At 36.8% G+C, this 11,611-nt stretch overlaps 1 protein-coding gene across 3 annotated transcripts; it reads right to left on the bottom strand.

Moving 5' to 3' along the window:
• Positions 1-2,339: 2,339 nt before the first annotated feature.
• LOC103721843 (glutathione gamma-glutamylcysteinyltransferase 1-like) lies at positions 2,340-10,896 on the bottom strand. 3 transcript variants are annotated; one of them, XM_008812207.4, is made up of 8 exons: positions 10,750-10,896; positions 7,885-8,041; positions 6,950-7,188; positions 5,475-5,638; positions 4,566-4,617; positions 3,745-3,972; positions 3,144-3,656; positions 2,340-2,791 (listed from the first exon to the last, which is right to left on the bottom strand). In XM_008812207.4, exons 1-8 carry the CDS (start codon positions 10,822-10,824, stop codon positions 2,741-2,743), a joined length of 1,479 nt encoding a protein of 492 aa, XP_008810429.1. In that variant the 5' UTR covers positions 10,825-10,896; the 3' UTR covers positions 2,340-2,740. The 3 variants fall into 3 exon arrangements, with proteins under 3 accessions (XP_008810429.1, XP_026666321.1, XP_038970940.1); XM_026810520.2 differs by lacking the exon at positions 10,750-10,896 and adding an exon at positions 10,297-10,566; XM_039115012.1 differs by lacking the exon at positions 10,750-10,896 and adding an exon at positions 8,687-9,855.
• Positions 10,897-11,611: the final 715 nt, after the last annotated feature.

The raw sequence follows: 11,611 nt of genomic DNA on the forward strand, positions 1-11,611 counted from the left end.
GATACAGTCTAACCATTGGCATTGCGAAAGAAGATCAAGAAGATCGATCAACCTTATGCACAAAAGATACAACATAGATCCAATCAACATGGTGCTCTCTCTTTCAATGATTTCTTATCTTGTGTGCCACATTTTTGCATCTTTTTAGCCATCCAAGCCATTCATGTGCCTTACTCATATAAATCTTGATGTAATAGGCTTTCCGCATAATCATGTATGCTTTCAGCATAAACCTCATAAGCTGCCATTTTTTTTTATATATGTTTATTTTTGAATTGGAGGGAGGGCTAGCCCATCAACCCACACCGGAGTCCACCAAATGTCTTGCATTCGGGCCCTCGCATCAATATAAGATGATCGGTCATAGAAAGCACGCTATTCTTATCCCTCTCATATATCTCTCTGAATCAGCAAATCTAACTCAGATCCTAGTTTTTGGGCTGCAGGAAGAAAAAAAAAACCGTATGGAGTTTGGTTGATATAAAGTCATGCTTAAATGGATAGCTCCACCATTTAGATGTGGTAGTTAGCCTTCAAACACACTACTCTATCGCTTATCAGATTAAAATTTGTAAGGGATATTTTCAGAACTTGTCCTTTGGGATCTGAAATTACCATCCAAGACTGAATAGCTACTTGTGTTGCTTGAGAAGACTGGTTCTACATGCACGGTCTCTTCATCTTACAAATAGATATAACATTAGAAAACTTTCATATGCCATCAATCTTTTGAGAACTGCATCGTTTTGAATTCATGGGTGCGAATTGTGATTTTGAAATTGTGCTCTTACTACTTTAATCAGATGAGGGAAATAGCACCATCAAGCAAAATAATGGTTCTTATAGTCAATATTTATATATTTATTTAAAAAAAGAGAGCATATAGACACTGTGAATGCATCTTTCACAGCTCACAAATGTAGAAGGGATTTTGCTAAAGACATTAAATAGACGAGGGAAAAAACTTTCTAAAGCTAATATAGCTCTCGTTTTCTTTTGATCTAAAACTTTCTCCATTGACACCGTATGATTCCAAAAGACATGAAAAATCAAGCAGCAACGACTGTAAACGACTACTTCAACTGCTTTCCGTTGTAGATTAATCTATGGCAGACGAACAATTAATAGGTTTCCTTGAATCAACGACTATGAGATTAATCCAGGTAATGCTTCGCTTGTGCATTGAAGGATGAAAATCCAAAGCAAAGACCAGGAAGCAATGCATCAGGAGCAGTGGAATTGATCATCCACCATCTGGTTGAGGAATGTCCTTGTACAGATTAAGCTTGGGGGAAGTTCCGTTCAAGCGCTTGAGAGAATCCCTGGGGAAGACATTCCTAGCAGCAGTTCTCCAGTCAATTCCATGCCCTCATCTCTATGCCCAGCATCATTGATACCTTCAATCGAAAGGATGTTAATTGTTTCACTAGGCTGTGTTCCTTTCTCCAGCATCTCCACAAAAATCCAGGGATAATTGTATTACAAGTGATGCTCGTTTGCTGGGATCCCGTATTCACCATATCCCTCATCAAACCAATTGCCTCATCTACCACCCCGACATCAGAACATTATAAGTAACAATTATAAGCGTTGAGGGACGGATTCGGACAAGGAAACGGTCATTTTGATTGCTCGGCTTTCTTGTGTCCAGTGTTCGCCGGGCATGAATATGCTTACAAAGGAATCCGAACGTGTATAAGGAGATGAAAGAGGGAGAAGCTCCCAACTTCAACTGTCGGATTGTTTTGATGCAAACGAACAACCACAGAAATATTTGTTTTCGAGAGCCACAGATAATCTAATATTCATTCGCTTCCAGGAAAGTTTCGAAGCAAGCGAATGCAAAAGAACACCCGCTATTCGCTGCTCTTCAGTTTTCAATTAAACTTCTGCGTCATGTTATGAATACTCTTTCCTCCTTTCTCTCCAATATATATATATATATATACACACTATGAAACAGTCAATCCAAGACAAATTTATTTCCAATACTAATAAACCAAAACTTACAGGATAACTAAAATTCGTTATCTAATTATAAATATGAAAGGAAAAAAAAAAAAAAGCTAGCTGAAGGACTGGTGACAGTACCTCTTGACAGTTGGTAAAGCCGCTGGATTTTAGATACGGGTGACTTTGGGTTCAAATCCTGTCCTCACTCTGATCTGGAACAAGTTTCATCTTATCCTAGTTCTTAAAGAATGCTGAAAGCAACCTGATCCAACAATTAATGCAACTGATGCTCCCTGAGTTCCAGCCAGCAAACATGCCTTGCCCTATTGAGTCATGGCCCAGGCAAGAGTTGGCCCAAACAGGAAGAACAGAAGCAGCTCAAAGGATATCTGACAAATCAATCCTGAAACTGAAACATAAAGCAAATCCAAAATCAATCAGATGCAGCTGAATTTCAAAACTGCCCACTACATAATTTTCTTTTTTCCAAGAGCGAGCCTTCCAAAATTTCCTTCTTAACACTATTTCACCATTAAACAACAATGAGATCATATACGTTATTATACATGTGAAATAATTACATGCACAATGTTAATAGGAAAGAAAAAAAAGGAGGCATGCTTGACAGGGCAGATCGCTTTCAGCATATCTAGTTCAGCAAACATAGTTTGTCAGACACCTAGACTCTCAGAATAGGAGTCCAATATCTCTCCGTTAATTGTAGCGCACCAGAAAATGATGATCCTATCAAGAGCGTGAGGGCAACACAATGTCTTTGTCTAGTTCTTTATCTTTGCATCTCTTTCAGGAAATGGAGCTGCCGTTGCAAGTGCAAAACCTGTCATGGTCATGCAGAAGAGTTAGAATTTGTTACATCATTTATTCCTCTTCTTTCTTTCATTCATTCTTTCTTTTCTTTTTCTTTTCTTCTTTTGAGAAATATGGCGGCAATGACACCAATAAGGCCTCAACGCTGGTTCTTTCTCAAGTGGAGAGGGATGCCAACCAGCTGACATTTCTCTCAAGTGGAGAGTTTGTAACACCACATCATTCACAAAGGAGATGATCAGATCCAGGTCAGATCCCACTCCACCATACTAATTGCATTCCTGTTAGTAACTGAAAATTTTGCTTTCAAATGCGAGGTTCAACAGTAAAAAAAAGAAAGGAATTGTAACTGAAAAAATTACCTCCTGTTCAAGAACATCCGGAAGATTCTCAATTGAAACAAGGCCATGAATTTCAGCTAACAGTCTGTCATCCTTGATACCGATCCAAGTTTGGGGAGGCAAAGCTAATAAGAGAACAGTGAAGACATCATTAATTGTTGGGTGCATCACAACACAATTATTATGACTGAAACTGCAACAACTTTTCGAATTTCCTGGTGATACTGGTATGAGCATGTCAACCCCTTGTTTATTGCCATTTGAAACCACTGTACCAGATACAACAGTCATAGGTGCATCCCCATTGGCCCTCAGACATTTGATGCATGTTTCGCTGCAGCAAAAGCTTTCGCTCGCTCCAAGGTCCCCTGATAAAAGCGCCGCCCCTTGGCAACAGACAGTAGCTGCAATTTCTGGTAACAAATCTTTATCTCTAGAAGACAACAAATTTGCGCAACATGATCTTGCAGAAAGCAAGAAGTCTGATACGAATTTAAATAGTTCGGTCTCATGAACTTGTTGCAGTACCTCTTCCTGAAATTTAGAAGGCCAGTATATGTAGCTTCAGAGATAAGATATACAAGAGACAATGAACGTGAAGCCAGGGGAAGAGAAGCAAGACCTTCACTGCAAGCCTTTCTTTCTCCTCCATGCTTAATCTCGGCTCATCCTCCTCTTGTCTTCTAACTTCTGCAACCCACTTGATAAAATCCCCAGCATTGGTGGGTAGGGATTTAAATATAACGTTAAGAACTTCTGGAACAGTGTGTAAACCCTCAGATTTTAAGAGAATAGGTACGTCATCAGTCAAGTACTTTGCCATGCTAACCCAACTCTCATGTCTGCAGCTCTAAAGAATATCCCAAAATTGACTGTGTAATTATTCACTCATGAGTATGATGAAACAATTAGCTATGACATATGTAGATGGAAACTTAAAAATGAAGTAGGTAGAACCTAAGAATTGCATGCTGTTGGACACAATGTACATAAGATGGTGGTCATGTAACTGTTTGCTAGTGGCAAGAACTAAAATTTCTTTTCATATTTCATCTTTATTTGCTAAAGATTAAGTGGTGGTTTGAAGAATGGGGGCAGCCGGGACACAACTAGTCCCATATTTTTAGGATATTAAATTTGATATGAGAGGTGATTTACCTTATCCTAAAGAATAGGACTTACTTGCCGTCAGCTGCCCCATATCTCTAAACCACTCCTTGCCACCATAATTTTAAAACAGAATGCCCCCTGGAAAGATCTTATCCAACATCCAAACAGGGCCTAAAGGAGCATCTCCATACTTTATTATTTAACTATTTTTAACTAATCTCATATATCCAAAAATTGTGCTAGTCTATCAACATTTTGCACAAATATACAAAAATTTTGGTTGAATCAGATCCCACATGTCAAAAAGGCATGAATACAAACCAAAATCTTTACCAGTGTATAAAGCAAAGATGACGCTTTCTGAAGCCTTGACAAGAGCATGAACCTGTGAAAGATTAGAAACTTCAAAGTCTATGAACCAGGCGAGATAAAAGGTTTTTCAGATCAAAGAACATCTGAATCATGGATATAAAAACAAGTTGCATTACTTGTCAGCTCAATGAGTTACAGACAAAATAAAAATAGGCAAATATAGGATTCAAAAGGGTCAAAATAGTGTACAAAAAGGCATGCTCATGTACTCTCCTGCTTCAAAAACTGAAGCTCAAAGAAGAGCGTCATTAAATGAAAAGGAAAAGGTCAACTGTGAAACTTCAAAAATTCAAATACAACTAGAAAATGACTTCTTCATTGAGCATTTCAGGTATCATATTGAAGCTAATGTTGCCCAATTTATTTCTTGAGAATACCATAAGTATGTCCAAACAAAGATCAAAATCAAACAGTTTTTTGAAACTGTAACATCATATTCAACTAAGCATGTAACTCTACTTAATATAGTTGGATGAAACCCATTAAACGGTATCCTGTCGTAGCTGTCAGAATAGCTGTCGCTTGAGGAAATGATTTAGAGAAAGAACCGGCAAAGAAAATTATCACGGAGAATATTTACACTCTACAACTTTATGGCCCACATGCCTAGATAAGATCATGCATACAGGAAATGGTGTCACGCAAATATATCCAGTTTTCTACAAAATAGTCTGCATTATGATAATAAGAGATAACCCCACATTCTGATCTGTTTGATGTTTCAATTCTATATACATAGATTGCTTGATCAACCCAATACCATCTGTGCAAAAGTAAGTGATGTTCTATGTTCACAATGACACATGAAAATAATCTTGCACTCTAATTTGGAACAGGTATTTGTATTATGTATGAGTAGGGTGATCATACCCCCTTGGACATCCAGTTGCTTCATCTATGGTATCCATGGCTTCCCAAAGAAGTGTGAGTGGAACCCAGTGAGGAGGATATTTGAAACGTGCAACATCCAAAATGAGTGCCATGTCACTTCCAGCATGATAGCCACCAATTGGTGAAAAATGACCACTTCCTGTCTGCAAATTAACAAGAATACAATCATCAAACTATCCCTCCCAGAACAAAACAATGAATAAATGCATGGCAGGAACACAAACAATGTGTAATATCCGAGTACCAATTAATGAATTATTTCTTCTCTGGACAAAATTAATAGTTATACATTCCTATTTTTCCCAAAAGCCAAAAGCTATCTCTGATTGTAAGGGTAGTGACCTTTTCAACTTCCCGGATGGCAGATGACTGCAGGTGATATGTAATACAGAGGAAAAAAAACAGCCTAAGGGGCAAAATATGTTAGAAGGTGAAGCATTTAAGAAGTGAATGGCAGCTTATATGAGATTATAAAGGCAATTTTATGAAAGATGCCAAATGAAAATGTAGGCCAATATGGAAAGTAACATTTAAGTGTAGAACAGGGTTTTAGTAAACTGTTGCCGTACTATCATGTGTTAGAGTAAACCTTGCAAGTCATTGAAATATAATACACTCAAATGGTCCAAATAAAATTTGATCATATCACAAGATACGGAACACAAAATTTTAGCTCTTGTATGAGCATTCTCTTAGAAGAATTTGGACACCACTAGGATTTAAGGTTTCCAGAATATCTTTAACACTTAAATTATTTTTTTCATATCTTTCATGAAATTGTATATGCTGTGCTTTCCCAAGCTGAGTAGAAGCTGGCATGCATGCAGATGGAAGTCATCCAAACATCACATGGATCACAAATACCACCTTTTATTTTGGAGAGACCACAGCATGTTCCAGCAAGTCCACATGAAAGGGAGGAGTGTTCGATCATCTTGACGGTATATACCTAGAACCTACATACATCTACGTGCAAGAATACTCATGCACACACATGCACAAATAAGCAAATAATTATACAAAATGTTTCATAATATCATTGAACAGTCTTGATATGGAATACGTATAATAAATTATATAAAAACTAGGCAACTAACAATACAAAATTATGAATTTCGAAATAATGGATGATAAACGGAATCGATAAAAGATTTAAAAAATCAAGCTATAGTCAATAAAACTATAACTATGTTAATACATTTTTGACCTAGCATTTCATCTGAAACAAAAAAATTGTTGAACATGTCTCTGCATGTTTCTTTATCTGGCTTCAATTCAATAAGACAAAAACCACCAATGTTACAGAAGAAACATTTTATTTACAACAAATCTATAATCTACAGGAATGGGAAACAAGTCATCCGGAAATGCTTGACATATACTGGAATTTCAATTGACTAAAAGGAAAAATATAGATCCTGGAAAAAAAATTCGCAAGAAGAAACAACAGGTACCTGTTTAAAAGGCTTCCTATGGTATGATGCAATTAGATGACAATCTTCAGTGGAAGTACATTTTATTACATGGTCACGGAAGTGACCAATGGTGCTTTGGTTCGTATGGAAAGCTTCGACTTTAGCTCCGGCACAATGAGCTAAGCAGGCAACTTTCCCAAATGTGATGCCTTCAGCTTTGACCTTATCCAAAGGTTCACAGCAGTCCAACATGGACTCATCAAACCATCTCCAAGGGCCTGAAAAGAAGGTCATGAAGAAATACAATCAATTACTCCATAAATTAAGAAAGAAGACACTGAAGCAGCTGCCGTTTTTTATTACTATGCACCGGGATCCAGAGAAAAAGGAATTGGAATGAAGTACAAGAATTCCAGGTAACAATCGTTGCTACCAACAGTGCAGGTTATGTATTAGAGACATTCATCCCTTGGGTCACACCATGGTATCTATCTCCCAAAGAAATAATGCAGTTTAGAGTAGGACATGATATACAATGTACAGACTGATGATCAAACATAGGATCATGCAAATTGAGTGAAGAGCTTGATTTAAAGAAGCCAAATTAAACCTTGACCTAATCGTTATGAAAGATTTTCACCATATCTCAACATCAAGTATACCTTAGGCCCACTCAGTGTTTACCAGAAATAAATTTCAAGAATAGTCAAGCATGTATCCAGTTAAATGGAATTCTAAAGATTGGCATGTAGATATATACTAAGGATACAATTTCCATATAAACAGAAAATGGTAATCAAGCAGAAAACAACATGTATCTTGATCATTATATTTGTCTTACAATGTTATGGTAATCTAGCAGAAAACAACATGTATCTTGATCACTATATTTGTCATTACGATCCTTAAACTGAGATTTATTAAGAAGGGCATACCATTTAAGCTTTGCAAGATTTTAAGAAACTAAGAAATACCTTTCCATTTTCTTCGTGGATCTATTTCAAGGGCATTCAAAACAACAGACAAACTGGCCAATCCACAATATGCAGGTTCTGATTGAGTTTGGAAGTAAGAAATCAACCTGAAAAATCCTTCCATGGTCCCACTTTGAAGGGCTTCAGAGAAAAGTCGCTACCATATCAAGACACAAGAGAAGATTAGTACAGAGAAATGCATAGAAAATGCTATATATTACTATTTGAAGGACATCAAGTCGCAGTCGTAAGAGCATGCTTTTAAACAATTTATCAGAATATGAACTTCCTATGTTTTCACAAATCAACATGACCTATCACATCCCCAAGGAAAATAATCTCACTAAAAAGAAAAATGGCGGAAATTATAGTGAAATTGTCATACAACTTAAAAGCAGCATGTTCTTCTAGCATTTCCAATTATTATCTTCCCTAGTTAGTCATCTGACAACAAACTAATATGATATTCAAGGTTTGCTGTTCCAATACCGGACCCCATACCAATGCCATACTAGCACAGTGTCGATACGGTACAGTATAAAGTTTTTTGACGTACTGAGTGTCGGTACACCACCCATACCAGATACTGATACTGAATTGATATAGTACAGTACACCCCATACTGGCCCAACATTGTACCGTCTAGTTCGGGCCGGTACGACATACCATGATGATATTCATATAAATGTTACATGAATACAAGAAAGAGAGAAGAGAAAGTCAGACTCATAGGCGAATAAGATTGGGCCAGTTTAATATCATAAATAAGATTTTTCATGCGCTATATAAGAATTCTACATACCTTTTGATGAAATAAACATGTGTTGGATGCCAAACATACACTGATTTTACAATGAGATAGCAAATGGTCCGGGCCAAATCAGGTCATAGACACAGCCTATCTCCAATTGTCCACTGCAACTATAGTATTTGATAGTCTTCAGATATTTTGCCCTCTTGCAAAAGTTGTATGGTTGAGCTTTCAATCTTGGTTCATTGTATAACATTTGTGACATTTCTAGTCTGCTTTCTATCACTTCTGCGTATACCTCTGGTTGTAACTATGTCAAGAGCATTTCATATGTGCCCCATGTAATACATAAATCAAAAGAAGTATACTTGGGTACTAGATTGTTGGGTTCCTTAATTATCCACCGAAGCCTTGTTGTATTCCCATCTAACATGGTATCAGACACACGATCAGTCAATAATTGCTCTACCTGTTATCTTGGCAGTGCAATTTACGATGCCGTAAATGTTGGAGTCCACAAATTAAGCTTGCCAAGACACTAGTTCGTACAATTTTTGCATGAGCTACCGATTAGGGAGACATCGCAACTCACATAAGCACCGGCACTTGTAGAATCCTTTTCAGATTTTAATCCCGGATTTATTGGATAGAATCGTAGAATCCTACAAATAACATACCATAGAATCCAATACTTTTCTTTATTCTTCAGTTACCTAGAAGGCACTATATAATAAACACATATTTAAAAGTATAATATGCATTTAAGAAAATTCTAGGAACCATAGTAAAGGCATAAATGAATTTACACTTGTGATATCCACTGCACTAATAACAACCAATCCTGTTATCATTGAATATGTAAATATTGCCACATAAGTACATGGTTTGAAAAAATGTAGTTCACCTCCAATCTACTACTGATCTTAAAAACAGTGTCTTTTTGAGAAACTACATAAAAAATAATTTGATCCTTCCAATTTTTGGCAGATCCACAGCAATTGGTACCACTTGGCACACCAACAACCATTCTAGTATTTAACTATTAAATAACATAGGGCAATCAAGAGTACTCCAAAACAACCCGTTATCCAAAAATCTGTACCATTTTAAAACCTAATTACAATCTTGGCAATCAGAAAATAAGGGTTAAAAAAATCTCACTGCAAGAAAATAAGGTAAAAAATCTAACCCCTTTCTTTTGTTGGAAGCAAATAAGGAAAAATAAAAATTAAACAAATAAGGAAAAACTTGAAAAATTCTGAGTACAAACAAATAATGCAAAAGCCTAATTACAATCCCAGCAATAAACAAACAAGGATAAATTAAAATTCCAGATATAAACAAATAATTTTAAAATTTTATTCCCATTTTTCCTCCATTGCATGGACCGCCGATTGTTTGTAGTAAAAAAATTCGTGACGATACTTCTCCGTCTAGGGTTAAAGAAATAGGAAAGGAGACAAGAAGACGGAACATCTTAAGAGGAATCACTAAACCCTAGTTGCGATCTATATAGGTACTAAAAACGCATTCGAAAGAAACAGTTTTAAAAACTCTAGGCAATATCAGATCAAGAAATGGAAAAGAGAGCAAAAGTAAAAGATCACGCAAAATTGTCTATTATTAGGATGAAGATTAAAGAAAGATCGGATTATTGCAACCTCGAAACATATAAACGATCCAACAACTAAACATTGCGTAGAAAACCGTAAATCTCCGATCTCCTCGCTATTTCTCGCTGGAACCAGTTTTCTATGAGCCCACAATCTTAGTGACTTGGAAAGAAATACCATTCCAAGAGCTTAGAGAAACAACATCAGGGTGTCGGAACCCAAGCAAGTTCATGATATGAATGATTGAGAAATCCTAATCTCAAATTAAAGACGACCAAAACTGGCTGGGAAAGAGGGAAAACGCATTGAGGAGAAAGAAGTAAAAGAACATTATAACGATGGTGACGACGACGATGACGACGATTAAATTACTGCAGCCATACGACATATAGTCGGAGCAACAGATTAGTTAAAAATCCCCGGTTTCGTTTTCGTTTCTTGATGTGAACAGCAGATCAAAGAGAGATTAAACGAAGTACAGAGATGGAGAGGGAATCATACCTTTCCCTCGGAGGAGGCGAACTCGATCGCGGGTGGAGAAGGGAGTATCCGCCGATAGATGCTCGCCACCGCCATTCCTCCTCCCTCCTTTTAATCCTCTTATTCCTGTTCCTTTTTCCTTTAGCTTTGGTTGTTCTTTGACGAGGGCCAGGACAAGCCCGATATATTTATCATAGGACCCGCGAAGCATAACGCCTTTCAAACCAGCCACCGCCGCGACTCAATAATACCCCAGTAGACTTTCTGGCGAAGTCGGAGTTCCACACAGGAACGGCCTGGTTTACAAATTGGTCCTGGGCTTGGACCTGAGGCTTCAATTTTTTAGCCCACAGGTGGCTTAAGGGCTGTTCTACTATGGCCCAATATTTCTTAGCCATAGCCCAGACTCTGTGTTTGGGCACCGGTCATACCTATATGATATAATATAAAAGCCGGTCATTTCACCACAAGTTCCATGCGATGTCGCCAAGTGTACATATAGATCGCATATAGCATTGCTAAGTGTATTTAGCAAGGCCACCTATTATTAAATGATGATAAATTCCACCGCCAACCTCTTCGTTTTCTAGTTTTTATAATATTATAAATTATGATAAATCTTATTTGGCCAATTTTCTCTCTATCTATTCAAATTTTATAATATTATAAATGATGATAAATTCTATTTAACCAGTTTAATGTGAGACTAATGGATAATATATTTATAATATTGTAAATGATGATAATTTTTATTTGACAAGTTTTATAAAAGACTAATGAGTGATGATAAATTGTTAAATTTATGAGATTCCAAATCTCAAATCTTGCTGGAAATATGTAACTTTATGTGTGAACATCCGAAGTCAAATTTTTACAAAACTAC

The sequence above is a fragment of the Phoenix dactylifera genome, chromosome 17 (genome assembly GCF_009389715.1).
Source record: "Phoenix dactylifera cultivar Barhee BC4 chromosome 17, palm_55x_up_171113_PBpolish2nd_filt_p, whole genome shotgun sequence".
Taxonomy (NCBI): domain Eukaryota; kingdom Viridiplantae; phylum Streptophyta; class Magnoliopsida; order Arecales; family Arecaceae; genus Phoenix; species Phoenix dactylifera.

Coding starts and splice junctions, on each gene's coding strand:
- LOC103721843 (XM_026810520.2), bottom strand. CDS start 10,428: ATGGTATTTCTTTCCAAGTCACTAAGATTGTGGGCTCATAGAAAACTG. Junction 8,042..10,296: donor GATCGTTTATATGTTTCGAG/GTTGCAATAATC, acceptor TTGATATGGTAG/CGACTTTTCTCTGAAGCCCT. Junction 3,657..3,744: donor AAGAAAGGCTTGCAGTGAAG/GTCTTGCTTCTC, acceptor TCTAAATTTCAG/GAAGAGGTACTGCAACAAGT.